Source organism: Zeus faber, assembly GCF_960531495.2.
Source record: "Zeus faber genome assembly, chromosome: 12".
NCBI classification, from domain to species: domain Eukaryota; kingdom Metazoa; phylum Chordata; class Actinopteri; order Zeiformes; family Zeidae; genus Zeus; species Zeus faber.
The window spans coordinates 18,697,560-18,713,264 of NC_137196.1; the positions used below are offsets into that span (position 1 = coordinate 18,697,560).

Below are 15,705 nucleotides of genomic sequence, written 5' to 3' on the forward strand. Positions count from 1 at the left end.
GTTGTCAATGTTCACACATTTAAGGTTATTCCAATCAGCAGCCAACTAACAAAGACTTCCACACAGACACACACACACACACAAGCACGCACGCACACACACACACACGGGCAAACTGACCGGTCACTACGCTGGGGAAGGGGCTGCTCACGGCCACAGAGGTGAAGGAGGAAGAGGCTCCCCCGAACGGAGTCATGATGGACGCTCCGCCGAACGGCGTGAGACCGGCACCGCCGTGGCTGTTGTAGTTGCTGTTGTTCATTTTGGAGGCCGGTGAGTGGCCAATGAGGGTGGGGTCCGGCCCATAGTGGCCCATGTGGGCGTTGATCGGCGCCGAGGTGGAGTTGTCCGGCCGGTACTTGGTGACGGGGCCCTTGTCCTCTTTGCTCCTGACGCAACCCATCCTTTAAGCCTGAGATGGGAGGGAAAACAGCTGTGTGAGCTTACCTATCAATATCAATACACTTATCTATAGAATACCTATAGAAAAAGGTTGAATTCATTATTGGCTAATGAAGAATACTGGTCAAAGACTTTATTCTTGATGAACAGCACAGAAACTCTAGTATTGTATTTGACCTAATCCTTATTTTTCGATCATTGGGAGTAAATCTGAGTGATTGGCATTAGAAACTTTAAAATCGCAACTGCAACGTCCCCGTTGTACTACGTATTGCAGCTTGCTGCATGGCAGTAGGCTGGAGTTATTCTCCCCATACTAGACCAATTTAAAAGATTCTGAAGCCAGTCACTCGGGTTGATTCCCGATAATTGAAAAATAAGGTTCCAGTTACAAATGACTGGAGTTTTCCTATAAACCATTGGTTTGGGGTCACAGATACATTATCGGTGACATAAAGTCATATTTCTTCCGTCAATGAAGACAAGTTCAAATGGGTTACAGCTGAGGCTATGTGCATAACATCTACTGGACTGAGTCCATAAGTCACCACAGCTTTTTGCTTCTTTCTCTGGCATTTGTTTCACTGTGAGATTAAAGAGTCTTTGGTCATAAAAATTGTATACAGAAAAAAACAAAAAAAAAAAAATGGGGGGGGCGGGGACTTTGAACTGTTACAAGCAAGCGCCACTACAAGGGAGTGTCGTGAACTCAGAACCAAGAAAGCGCCTTGATATAGTGCCATCGTGGCTGCTCAGAGCTCGAAACAAACAACGCTCCGATTGGGGGGGGGGCGAAACTAAAAGGAATCCAAGCAAACACTGACCTCACATGACTCAAATTTCCAACAAAAGCCTGCTAATGCAGCCTAGCCAGGGACTCGATCCTATTACAGCCTATGGCTATGGCAGCAACCCTGCATTATCAAGCGAGCCACGGCTGACACAAATCTGAGAAGAGGAGCCCGCCTGACGCCTGTCACTCTACCAGACATAAAGAGGGAGGTTTTACCTCGGAGCTCTTTTATCCGACGGTCGCGTGACTGCGTATGTGTGTGTCTGCGCCCGTCATACATCTATGATTATGAGGCGACAATTTGACGCGGTCAGAAGACACGGACAATCGTCCTTTGAGGCAATGTTTTGTTTATCCGGTTAGGATTTGGTGTCAAATACATTGAAGGGAAGGATATAAAAATGAACATCAGCACATTTCATTTAAAGGAGTAATACACCTTTTTTTGCTTTTACTTATCGTTATGAAGATAATGTGGATAGCAGAGTGTAATGGGTATAGAGTAATGACACCATCTGCATTTTGATTGGTTCCCTATATGTCTCAATTTCACTATGAAATACTGACTGCCACCGGGTAAGAATTCACGGGAAAATAAATGATTAACGGCAGGGCGTCACAGGAAGTGCATCAGCCAATGCGCAACCATTAGCGGAAATGGCGGAGGTGGAGCAATCTACTCCGGTTAGATCAAAACGCCTTGAATATAAAAATGACTCATTGAAATCGGTTGAGAAATGTAAAACATTACAGCGCTTTTAATCCAGAAAAACCGCAACTCCACGTTTACTTGTATTTGTTTACAGGCCGGTATTTCCCGTTCCAATACGGCGGCGACGTTAACATATCGCAGCAACGGTCCGAAGCGGTCAATGCAGTGTCTACAGTATGTATACTGTATGTCTACGACTGTGGAAAAAAATATATATATAAAATGGAAGTAAAATTGTGACAATTTCAATTTACATATTGAGTGAACATGCTTCTTTCTTCTCTCTAATTTCCAAAGTGGTGCTGATCATTTCCACGGAGATGGGTTTTGAGGAAAACGTAAAGTGTTCGGGTTGTCTTTGCGACAGCGGCGCAAACAATAATGTGTGTGTGTGTGTGTGTGTGTGTGTGTGAGAGCTGCAACTAATGATTATTCTCATTATAGATTAATCGGTTGACTGTTTCCTCGATTCGTGGTTTTGTTCATAAAATGTCAGGAAATGCTGAAAAACATCGATCGCGGCTTCCCAAAGCCCAAGGAGACGTCGCCTGTTTTGTCCATGGCCCAAAGATATTCAGTTTACTTTCATATAGGACTAAAGAAACCGGAAAATATTCACATTTAAGAAGCTGGAATAAGAGAATTTGGAAACATTCTTCTTAAAAAAAAAGAAAAGGACTCAAAACAACTATCAAAATAGTTGGCAACTAATTGATGAAGTGACTAATTGTTGCAGCTCTAGTTGTGTGTGTGTGTATGTGTGCGTGTGTGTAGGAGTGATTAGAGACGTCTTCCTCAGCTCCTCGTCTTTATGTAGGTCGAAACAACGGCACCGCGCTGCGGGAGCAGGATAGAAAGGCCTCAACGCCTCCAAGAACACTTCATTTGGGATGAGTCAGAGTCGCAGTACCACTGCTCCTGAAGGGAGGCGGTGGAGGAGACGTGTGTTTGCTGGGGTCACGCTCGGATCTAAGGGTCCAACAACGTTGACGTCATGGGGGAAGGGAGGGAAGTGGACACGAGAGACCTGTAGCCAAGCCCGTCACATAACGTCTATTGTTTGTCTGATGTTGGTCGTTTATGATCTATTGTCATTTTATCGGTTGACTTAAAACTTGGAATAAAACTTGCCGCTTTCACTTCAGGTTGGCCAATTAGTGTAAGTTTTGAACATGGGTTTTTATGAATCACTTTTATTCACGGTCAGTCTACCACCATCGCCAGTGCTTTCAGGTCTTGGTGGTGCCTGGAAAAATGATATCACAATATTGTAATCTGAAAATATTGCGTTCTACTATTACATGTGCAGCGGAGGTTACAAACTCAGCAAACATCTGGTCTGCATATGATTTACTTTTCCCTTTAATAATGCACTTTATACCCAAGTCAAGTTGGCAGATGAACTGGTAATTTACTCAGTTGCTTCAGGAACAATTTGAGCTTCTACTTCTGTTGGGTTAGATCATCTGTCCCTCGGTATTAGTCGAGCATTAAAGCAAGCCTTTCTAGTTCTAACCAAACCCATTCGACAAGTCCACGTTGCAGAGGACATGAAATGCAGTGCTGCACGCAATCAAACACATTTCATCTGCAGCATAGCAGGAAAGATCCTCAAGATGGGAGAGTGTAAAAAAAAAAAAAAAAAACAAACTGCCGAATAAGATTTACATTTTAACATAATAGAATTGACATATATACATCCTTACCCACAAAGCTACATCAGACGAATTCATTATCACTACGTTGATATTAGGGCTGTACCCGACTTAAGAGTTTTGTCTAATCGGATTAGGCTGTTCAATGCGAATATTCGACTATTTGGTGGCGCCGGGGGGGTTCGGGGCACCTGTCTCCCTCTGCGACGGTACCGATGATGCGCACGCCACAACCGACATTTCCATTATCTGGTAATTGCCGGTTTTTGACCGGGAAAATATGTTGAATATACATATTTGAATCTCTTCAGTCATAATATCCGGTGAATATAATTCCCTCCAAGCACAATTAAAATAAGTGCTGGGTGGATAATTTCGATAAAATAGTCTGCAGATTTGTTCATTCCCACGCTTGGCAAGTCGCAACGGGAAGCCAATCAGTTTGGACGATCTAAAGCTGAACGAACAGAAGTTATTTGATTTCAAGCAGTATTATTCGTACATTTTATTTTTTAAAATGGCTTAACTGACAGCACTTATTTTATTTAAAATATTGAATGAAATATATTATACAACTTAATGCCTTGATGATGTCATTCTCTATGTAGCCTGCTTATCCATTGATTCTAAGCTCACTAAACACAGATAATATTTGACCGGAATTTCTCCCATTTGTCCAGGTAATTCAAATCTTTCAGGACACACGGACCAGCACCAATTTTTTCTAATGAAAACTCTGGCCACAACAGTGGGATTTTATTTTAGATGTAGGTTGTTTTATTTTAAGTCTCTTTACGGAACGAAACCGTGCGTAATGGGGACACTTTCTCTGTGACTCTCCCCCTGATGTCCCGTTAGGAATCGTGCCCTATTGCTCCGAGCCCCGTCCCCACAGTCTTTTTACTTGTTTTATTTGGAGGAACGGGGCTCGGAAATCGGGGCGCACCGAGAGCCGTGTTCGCGGCGGACGATTCGCATAAAAATATATTTGATTCCATTTATAATTCCTTATTGAAAAGTTATCCCCGTGCATTTTGTAAGCTTCTATCTGTTTTATCGTGTGATTGTAAAGCACACTGACCGAGGAAAAAAATAATAATAATAATTAAAAAGACGACTGCTCAACTTGAATCTCAGACGGACAGACCTATTTGACTCATCAACTTTAAGGGGTAAGCCCCAGTGAACATGTGATTAACAGACATAATGTGCTGACAGACAGGATATTGCTATACAGTCAGAACCAGCCTGGGCCTTTGAGGTTAGACTGACATGAACAAATTGAGGTTTATTACGTTTCCTACGAATTTGCGGAAAAAAATATTTCCCTGGCATTTCTGTTAAACATGTCTTCCATTCTGATTGGAATGGTACATGAAACTCTTCGCACCCAGCAATGTAGACTTGGGAAATTAAACCGATATCTGCTCCTCATCAGAAAAGACTACTTGGCCTATGGCCTCTATCAGGGAAATAATAACACACAGAAGAAAAGCACCCAAGCTAAGCCCTAATGAGCCTCAAATCGATTTATGGATCTCCATGTTTCAAATGGATGACTTATTGACACCGCCCCGTCCAAACGATATTGATTTAAAAAAATAAAATCAATTATAAAAAATTGTGGGCCAGCAGATAAGCGAGAGATGAATGTGGAAGATGGATGAGGAACTGGACAATGAGAGAGAAGGACTAATAGAGTGACGGATAAATGAGGGCCGCGGGAATATAAAATGAAAGAAAGGACAAAGAAGAGAGCACATGGAGAAAAAATCCAAAACACATATGGTTCAAAACCAGTGATTTGAAGAAACTGGGAAAAAAATAAAATAAAAAATGTATCTTACGATTTTGATCTTTTGGGAAATCCAATACTGATGAGTGACTGGAAGCAGACACAGTAACAGGAAGGGTACACAGGCTAACATATGTATAAACAAGTGCCATGCAGTGACTGAGAACCTTGTGTTAAAAAGTATTGCAACAAACTGAGCGCCGTCCATAAGATCCTCTGTATTGGGTACCAGATTTCCATTCAAAACCACATAGGCGGACCCCGCCACTAATAATAGAAACAGCATAGCGGAGCACATGCATAATACAGACACACTGGATGGCCGTTTCTTCAGAACTGCCACGTACAAAAAAAAAAAAAAAGTATGAAATATGGGATTTGTATTTTTTAAATAGTTGCACTAATTTCCACTTTATGATCCAAGATTGGAAACTTAACAGAGGGAGATAAAGTGTCAGGTTTGAATCAGGGCGGCAAAATGCAAAGTGGTGGACATTAGCAGATGTGTGCTTTGTTGGCAGACAAAAGCCTCCCTGTTCTCGTGTTACACAAAGACCGTCAAACATTAGTTCACAATGGTGTCATGGATGTGATAGGCCGAGTGCCCATATGTGCAACAGCATGAGCAAGGTCTGTTTTAACCAGTCAATGAATACAAACGCATACATTTACAACACACATAGAGCTTTCCTGAAGGAGAGCTTAATTGTATTTTGGCTGCTCTCTTTTTAAAGTGCTTTTTTGGAATTGGTCAAACGCCATTTGCCCAATGTCATTTGATATGATAAAAGGCGGAAGATGACAAAAAAGGCGCCCAATGCAAAATTACAATGCAAACTTTTGACTTACGAACCAAATCTATAGTATTCAAAAAAAAAAAAAACATTTGAAAAATCTAAAGAATATTTTTTGAAATGATTGAATTGTCTGATGAGTACTTCCATTTGAACATACTTTCACATTGCAATCAGCCCTACAGACACTCCAGCTATCAGCAATAAAACTGTTAGTTTGACACTTGTACAGGAGCAGCTGGCATGTAAACAGCAACCAAACCAGAAGAGAAGTAAACATAAAACAGAGAGACACCTTTGACCCTGTCCTGACCTGCGTGTCAACAACTCCACGGGTCCAAAGGCTAACCCGGCTCCTAAAAAAAAGCATGGCTTGGTGAAGTGCAGAATGAGCTGGTGTCAGTGTCTGTAAAGAGGTACAACAAGGCAAACCTCTTTGCTGTATGATCGGCCTGTTCATAATCCTGGCTTGGGTGACTGACTAATCCTGAGGGAACTTGACTGTTGACGGTGTTGATGAGGGTTAAGTAGACAGATTCTGTGCCCGTCGGCAAGTGATCCCAGTAAGGACAATATTAGCAGCCGACGGGCTCAACATGAACATTTGAATTTAGATCTGAGGAAACGTGGGCGGATTGCCAGGGATGCCTTCGGGATCAAAATAAACTTCCAGCAAGGTGTTTGGGTAACTTCAAGATGACTTCAGTAACCAGAAGGTTGACCGTTCTGAAAGGAATTTTGCCCCCCTCGTATCACATAACAATGACTGAAATATAATAAGGGGATCGTCAAGTCAAAACCTTCAACAAACCTTGCAAAACTTTAGTGTTTTTTTTTTTTCGAAAGTTTGCTCAGGGACCCTAACCTCGACAATTTCTCCCTCGCCTCACGTGACGTGTGTGGATGAGGTGAGACAACCGTTTCACTTACAGTTACTGTTTTCTGTCGGGAAGACTGTCGACTGTAATCAGGAATCCTAAAAGGAGGCATTATTGTTGATACGTCTTGTTTGGTAGAATGAAGTCCTGCAGTTCAAGCTAATGAGTTCAAACACCAATTATTAAATGCATGACAGCGTTCCCGCACATGCCGGTACGCTCCTAGAAGAGTCCTGCTTGGAATGCCAACAAATAGATCGCAAGCCTGAGCTGAGGGTTCCCGGAGGGGTGGCAAGTGACCTGCCGGGTAAAATTGGTTCATTGCTGACAAATTTCACCTGCGTGAGTCGCTCTTTAGCACAGAGGGAAAGAGGCAGCATCTAGCAGAATCAACTTATGTACAAGGGTGACATTATTGAAAGGGAAAGACTTCTTAAAGTGAACCCCTCATCCTAGCAGATATCTTGAAATCCAGATATCTAGCTCTTTCCAATTATGTTAAAACATGTCCACAGTTTCACTACATATTAATTTTTAAAAATCAGCAGCGTTATTAAAATCTTTCCTAATTATCTGCTTTTAAAATGGCCATGATTTGTGCTGCCTGGCTTGCAAACCACTTAAAGCGGACCTATTATGGAAAAAGTCATTTCCAATGCTTGTGAACATACATCTGGGTCTCCGATGGGTCTGCTAAACACAAACTGTGAAATAAGACAACTCCATTTTTGTGAGCGGTCAGCATTCAGATTTGTCTCTGCCACCTACGTCGAGTGGAGGCTCATTAGAATGAGGACGCCCATCTGAGTATCTCCACCCAGGGCTTGAGAACCACCTTTGCGAAGGTGCGCTGTTTTTTTTTTATTTTTATTTTTTTTTAATGTCAAAGCCAAGAGCTAGGCATGGGAACTGCATTGTTGTTGCCTGCACCAACCAGCACAAATCTTTTAAAAGGGGAATTCCTACCAACTGTCCGTGATAAAAAATGCAGACTAGGGAAATGTAAGTATTTAAAAAATGAATTGTGATGTGTGTTTCTTGTGCCGTTTTTGAGGCATACCTGTCAACCCTCCTGTTTTTCCTTTTACCTTTTATTACCTTGTTGAAAGGGGGTATAATATGGGACCATAAAAATAAGCCACCTCTTCTGGAGAAGACAGAGAGCTAATTCCGCTCCCATTCAGGAACACAGAAATAAGCTTCTGAATTAAGTCTTTTGTCTGGCCATCTTTTGTTGTAGACAAAGGGAAAGGGTTGAATACAGGACCTTGCAAGACTCCCGCATGGATCATAGTACACTTTACAGTTCCCCTGGCCAGTTTGACCCATAGTCATGCTAACCCTAAGCAGCACAATTGCTAATGAGGGTAAAGAACCCGCCAAACTGACACTAGTAGCAGAATGGGCTTCCACACCTTACAAAAGGTCTGGAAAAACCCAGTGAAGAACACTTAAATGCGAAATGAAACAATTTGCCGGTTCAAAACACACCTAGTGCAGTTCTTTTGTCTGACTGGTTGAAATGGCCAAAAGTCACAGGACACCATGGGGGGGAAATATCTGTGAACCATGTACCTTAACATTTAAAAAGACACAATGCCAACTTAACATACAGACTTACAATTGTGGGAATCAGAGTCTCCCACTTCCTTAGCAGCATGTGTGTGGAGTGCAAAATTATCTTCCAACATCTTATGAATGAATTAATCTTATATTCACAAATTTAAGATTTAATTGGTATGGGTAGGTACTGATATGTAGTGAAAAATTTAAAATGGACAAATATAAAAAGGTCTTGCTGTGGACCTCCGGTGATATCCTCAGACCGCGATCTGGGAACCCCTGCTCTATCTACCCAATTCCGTGAAAAGGCATGTGATTTGTCATGACACCCTCAGCGCTCTCGTTTAGTTTCTCTCCCTCCATCTTTCCACCAAATTCCCTACGCCCATGAGGAAAATTAAATCCAACAATCTTGTGAATATAGATGCCATTCGCCCGGAAATTAGCATTACATCCGCAACAGTAAAACAGAGTTTTATCTACTGTGTCGAATCAACCAGAACTAACGATGGCTCAAATTGACTTCACACCAAATAGATTTACATGATTATAGATGCCCCTCTCAAGCGGATTCCTTAATGAGGCTGTTTTATATAGATAATGTGATAAGTGAAAAAAATGTGCCATTCCTTTAGTGATTCCAAGGGAACAAAATGCTACGGATAGTAGAGAAATGGGCCGACGCGCCCCCCAAAACATCATTCAATTCCCCTAACAACTTGCAGTTTGAGACTGTCCTGCAGTCGTTGGCGTTTGTAAGCTTGCTGCCACACACACCACATGGAATGTAATGCCACCCAGTTTGTGTATTCATCCACAGGATTCAGAGACTAGACACATTTAGAAAAATCAGGCTGTTAAGGTTCTGAAACACTGATCATATTTTTGGCCATTTTTGACCAAAGTGTAAAATATGTCACACTGAGATGGCCAATGTGTGTTGAAAGATTTCACCGAGATAACACAGATCTGTCCACAGTTTTATCAGCGGCACACTGTGCTGAGGCACTCACAAAGCCTGTGGTGTTCAAACAAACGGAGCCCGAGCATTTCCCAGGACATGTGACATGAGAGGCCGGCTGCCAGACTGCCACCGTGCAGCGTCCGATTAGGGAGACATGGATTGCTGCTTCCCACTGGGCCTCATGACACAATGATGCTGGGCTGGAGAGGATCAAGCTTCTGCGGTATAGCTGGGAAAGAGACCCACCTCTCTACTACTCGACTAAGCTACTCTACTTGGATGAACTGAGCTTAGGGACACCCAAGAACAGCATATTGGCAAGAGCTGACTGGCTGCTCCAGACCATACCTGTCAGTATTATCCGTAAAATGATGCTTATGCGGCGTAATTCCGAGTTCAGTCCGTGATTCTGGCCTGATTTTCCCCATTCGCTGACAGGTTTTTGGAGATTGCCGAGCAAAGCCCCAGATCGAAGGCAATTCGTAGCGTGCTCCCGTGAGCCACGAGCTTGTGGTATGAATTGCTCACAACGTGATCCGACTGCTCGCCGAACGCTCGCAGACGCCAGTGAGATATCAATCAGGTTTAATATCTGGTCATTTCAGGATCAGGTCGGGAGTGACACGAAGAGCTGCAGCCAATGAGAGCAGATACGGGGTGATGGGAGGAGTCGAGGAGGAGAGACGGCAGTGCAGCCGGAAACACACAACATACCTGTTTGACTTTTCTTCGCTAGGGTTTTAATATATTTCTTATTTAAATTCTGCTTTTATTTGATTTTTTACAGTGATCGAGAATCTAATAATAGAAATTAATAATCCTGTCCCTCGCATGGTATCGGGTCATTTCCGATTTGACTTCACACTTGTGTTTTCATGATAAAGCGTAGTTTGGAGACCCCGACAGACTCGTCTGGGATTCCTCCTGGTGAAAGATCTTGTAATGTGTGACCTCCTGTCTCAGATCAGTCATGTCGTGTGAAACCACTACGACTTCAAGATTCCCGATCACAAGACAGAAAGTTGTGTCGTGTGAACAGTGCAGCGATCGGACAACTTTGAAAGTCGTGTAGTGTGTTCATGGCACAAGAAGCCAGAACACCGTTGAAAAACGCCCCCGAACCAGCATGCTGTGACACAAAACTCACTTCCTTGCGACAGCCGATCAGATAAGTTGCAGCTTTGAAGTTTTCTGGAAAGGGTGTTGAAACCTTTCAGCTGCAACGTCATGCAACACGTATCCAGTCACTTGGAACAAACCTTTGGTGCGGGGGGGGGGGGGGGGGGGGGGGGGGAGGCAAGCAAGCGCTCCGCAAGTAGCTTGATGAGATTCGCGCACATCTCAAAGAACTCTATGGTGTGGCCACCAGGCCGCGAGTACGCCGGGTTGTCCCCGTGCACCTTCACAACCTGTAGTCAGCATTCAATTACAAGACGTGCGCTTTCATCGCCACACAGCTGCCGCAGTAACACATTGGGGTAAGTTGACGTTATTGGCAGCCCAGTTAACGGTTAAGATAAAGATGAACACTTCCGACTATATTTTCAATTACAGCAAACAAGTGCGTGCCTGTTCAAAAGGTCAGACTTTAAGACATTTTCATAGCACCGTTTAACAAAAGTCAATGATTCAGTCTTGTGGTCAAAAAACGGAAGACGGAAATGCCAGTTAAAGTCATTCACAGGGGAAAGACACTGTGACTCAGTCAGAGCCCTGAAGCCCCGCCGGCACGCTGTTTCTCTCGGGAAGCCCCCAGTGTTTATTGAAACTTTATTTATTAATATTACACGTCACGTGTCCAAATTGCGCTAAATTCGACACTGCACGTCCTTGGGTCCCAAGCACTACACCCGGCGAGTGTGAAGTAGATCGGAGGAAGGGTCGTCCAGATAATCAAAGGACACACACACACACACACACACACACACACACACACACACACACACACACACACACACACACACACACACACACACACACACACACACACACACACACACACACACACACGATGACATTTGCCCAGTCAGTGTTTTTCAAGCAGGAAGCGATGAGGCAGAACTAATGGCTCCTGTATTAAGTAGTACAACTCTCAGTAAGTGCCCCGATATACAGACTGCGGAGCTTATCGCCAGGACAGCCTGCAAACTCTGCCAATCATGCCGAGCAGAGGGGGGTGGGGGACTTCCTTCCGAATCCATTCATGACATTCGGGACACCTGCTGTGCCCGTCAAAGGCCAGAGTGAGGCTGGGAGAGCGGCAAGAGCCATCTTTGACTAAAAGAAGAGGAGCTGTCCTTGTTCTCCGAGTGCAGCAAACATTAGAGTGTTAATGTTTCGAGTAATAATAACACACACAGTTATCGGGATGGGATAGGAGGCCTGTGATAGGAAAATTAATGTCTGGCAAATCTAACGTGGATACTGTTTTACTTCCTTCGCTAGTAGAAAGCACTTGGATGTTGGGATCAAAAAAAAAAAAAAGGTCCTGATAAATGACTTTGCAAAGTGGAGCCAGATCAGGGTGTGCACGGATTGTTCCTCCCTCTAGTGCAGAGCATAAGTCACTTTTCACAGCCAAGAAACACCGCCTGTGGGTGCTCCTCACTCCACTCTTGCCAACAGGCTGCTCCACTCCAGCTGTCTGTGTGTGGCTCTTAAAAGGAGACAACATACAAGATCCATGTCTAACAGGCTCGGACCCGACTCAGGCATTACCATAGAGGGGAGAAAATCACTGTGGGCAATCTACATAAATTACCAACGACACACAGGCTTCATTTGCAAGTGCATGGCGTCTGCAGGTAGAGCTCAATTTAATACTTTAAGATCTGCCTTACCGACAGTTTTTCAAGCACTTTAGACTGATTTTTTTTTTGACAAATCCCCTCACCTATTCAATAGTATTAGAGGTAATTGTAGCAGGCGAGTATGAGGTTCAGCGGTTAGGTATAGGGTTTTATAACACTGGAAATGTTGACTCGGAACAGCTTGACTAACTCGACCAAAAGAAAGATATCAAATTATTGTTTTTAAGGTACGACATTTGTAACATGACCATGAGTTGCCGAGATTTTAAGACTAGGATCAAGCCCAAAGGACAATGCAAATATCAAATGAGATATAGAGTCACAAGTCGTTTCCAACTATCAAGTAAACTGGAGTGAGATTGGACCAGGTTTGGAACTACTATGTTTAAGAAGAGTTGAATATCTTAATATATGGGCCTCCTATGTTTAATAATAGTTGAATATCTTAATATGTAGGCTTCCTATGTTTAATAATAGTTAAATGTCTTAATATATAGGCCTCATATGTTTAAGAAGAGTTGAATATCTTAATATGTAGGCTTCCTATGTTTAATAATAGTAAATATCTCAATATATAGGCCTCCTATGCTTAACAAGAGTTGAATATCTTAATATATAGGCTCCCTATGTTTAATAATAGTTGAATATCTTTATATACAGGCCTCCTATGTTTAATAATAGTTGAATATCGCTATATACAGACCTCCTATGTTTAATAATAGTTGAATATCTTAATATACAGACCTCCTATGTTTAACAAGAGTTTAATATCTTAATATATAGGCCTCCTATGTTTAATAATAGTTGAATATCTTAATATATTGGCCAATCACAGCCCAGGCCTCTACCTGCACTAGCAGAGATAAATGCATTTCAACTTTTTTGAAAGAAGGGGGAAGCCCAGGGCGAATTGGAACGTATGTTTAACAACAAAATGAAAATAAAACAGAGCACCCGTGGCCTAAATGAACACGATTCGATGTCGGGACTTGTTTGTTTTTGATTCGGGTTTTTTTTTTTGTTGTTGTTGTTTTTTTTAACACTGGAGCCGCATCGCTCCGGGTCGTCCCAACTTTCTCAGATTCACTGAGTCGGGGCTGGAAACGGGGCCCACGGGCGCCCCGACAAACTGAACAAGTCCTTACCTTAACAGAACAAGGAGGAAGAGAGACCTTCGCTGCGTTTGGATCGGGCTACATGCGTCCCGGGCCGCTTCTCCCACGCACTTCCACGGTACAATCCGAGCGGAAACACCCGTCACAGAGCTCGACCGACGCGGGAGTCTCAGAGACCGCTCCGTCCCATGGCGTCCCGTCCCGAGACTCCCGCCGACGAAAAGATCGCTCCGCGACGACGAACTGAGTTAAGGGGCGGGGGGGGGAGGAGGAGGAGGAGGGAGGGATAGGTGTCGTCGAAACGCCGAGATCACGGTCGACCGGGACGGAGGGAAGCGGTCGCGGGAGCCGGCGGAGCCTCCATTGAGGAGCGCGCAACAAAAGGAGTAGGCGACGCGAGACTCGAGAACGACTCGTTCGCGGCGAACGAACCCTTTTCCCAGCGGGCGAGCGAGTCGCCCCCCAAACCGAAAATAATCACCGAGGGCCACGTTTAAGGCCTTGGAAATTGTTCATGTCGAATGTAATGGATGCACACGCGACCATTCCACCAAACTGCATTTGACATGTGAATACATTCAAAGTTAAACATTTTTCTGGGACCCCACCGCGCATTGACAGTCCGCGGTTTTTTTTTTTCCGCGTAAATACCTGGTTTTTCAACGGTTCCTGTGAGAACTCCATTCGCGGCTCCCGACTCTTCTGTCTCCCGTTTCTAGTTCACCGGGAGCCCCCCTCTCCGTTTCGTTTGACTGGCTCGATGTTAAAGTAAAATAAATTTAAAAAATAAAATAAAAAGTGGGAGGATGGAACGGCTCTTCTTTCGTTGAGTGACTCCCTCGGACCCGAATCTGAAAAAAAAGAGTCGAACCTTTCATCACTCGCAGCGAGGAGGAGGAGGAGGAGGAGGAGGAGGAGGGAGCCCCCCCCGCCACCCCCACGCCACCCCCACGCCACCCCCCCGCACCCAACATGGCGGGCGCCGCCGAGTTAACCGCGATGCGCTCAATCTCAGCCCCGCGCTCGTCCACTCACATAAAACCATTTGCGACGGACGCGACGCGGCAACCAGGCCGTGGAGCGGGACGCGCCGCCGTCGCCGGAGATCCCAAACTGTGCGGGCAGCAGCGCCCCCCCGACGCTTTGTGGTGGGACGGTGACACTGCGTCCTCCAGCTAATGCTAGCAGTTAGCACAGTAGCCATTAGCTAATGCCAATGCTAGTATCTAAACTGTTAGTACTGTTTACGCCTTTGATTTACAGTTTTTAAATTATTATTATTATTATTCGTGTGCTTATAATAATAATTATAATAATAATTATAACAATAATAACAATACATTTATTAAAATAATAAGTACCTAACGTTCGACTTGCTTTGCAAATAGAGAAAAAGGGAAATAAATCAACTTGATTCATTTAAATACATTCGAGAACTCTAAATATGAGGTACAGGCATTTGTGAATGAATGACTTAGTGAAACGAAAATAAAAAATGGGGTTGTATCTTGTTTTAAAAATAGAACGCGGAGGGCGGCGACAAAGGTCTCGGAGAGTAACGAGGACGCGTGAATGGAAGCGCTGCTGCTGTGAAAGCGTTTGCTGACCCCTGCCGACACCGCTGCTGCATGTGCCGGATGGAAGGGCGGCCACGCCACCGGGTGGGCCTTCCTCCTCCTCCGCCTTCCTCCTCCTCCCTCCCGCCCCGGCCCCTGTTTCGGTATTTGTCTCGTAGCAGTGGACAGCAATCAAATGTCCAAATCCTGTTTCTACCGACGCGGGCTGGAGCTGGTGTCTGTGTGGGTCTAGCGCCGGTGCGTTCAGCTGTCAGGAGCATTCAAGTCAAACGGGTTGAGTACAGAGAAAGGAAGGGATTCATTCTCAACCTTTCGATTTTCCTATTTTGAATTGCAGTTGATCGGGACACACACACACACACACACACGCAGACACACACACACACACACACACACACACTATACGCAGACACAGTGCACACACACACACACAGACACACACACACACACCACACACACACAATATACACAGACACAGTGCACACACACACCATGCACAGACACACCACCCACAAACACACTGCACACACACTATACGCAGACACAGTGCACACACAGACACGCACACCACACACACACACACACCATGCACAGACACACCACACACAAACACACTGCACACACACTATACGCAGACACAGTGCACA

At 44.2% G+C, this 15,705-nt stretch overlaps 1 protein-coding gene across 3 annotated transcripts in view; it reads right to left on the reverse strand.

The window, feature by feature from the left end:
• The window catches only part of yes1 (YES proto-oncogene 1, Src family tyrosine kinase), a 30,796-nt gene extending 16,566 nt beyond the window's left edge, over positions 1-14,230 (reverse strand). For 2 of the 3 annotated variants that reach the window (XM_080011488.1, XM_080011486.1), the window contains exons 1-2: positions 13,512-13,687; positions 121-412 (exon numbers count right to left, since the gene is read on the reverse strand). In XM_080011488.1, coding sequence (XP_079867614.1) covers positions 121-403 — 283 coding nt within the window. In that variant the 5' untranslated portion in view covers positions 404-412; positions 13,512-13,687. Of the gene's footprint in view, positions 1-120; positions 413-13,511; positions 13,688-14,132 lie in introns of those variants that run through there. The other variant, XM_080011487.1, reaches the window with a different exon arrangement.
• Between the last annotated feature and the right edge of the window lie 1,475 nt (positions 14,231-15,705).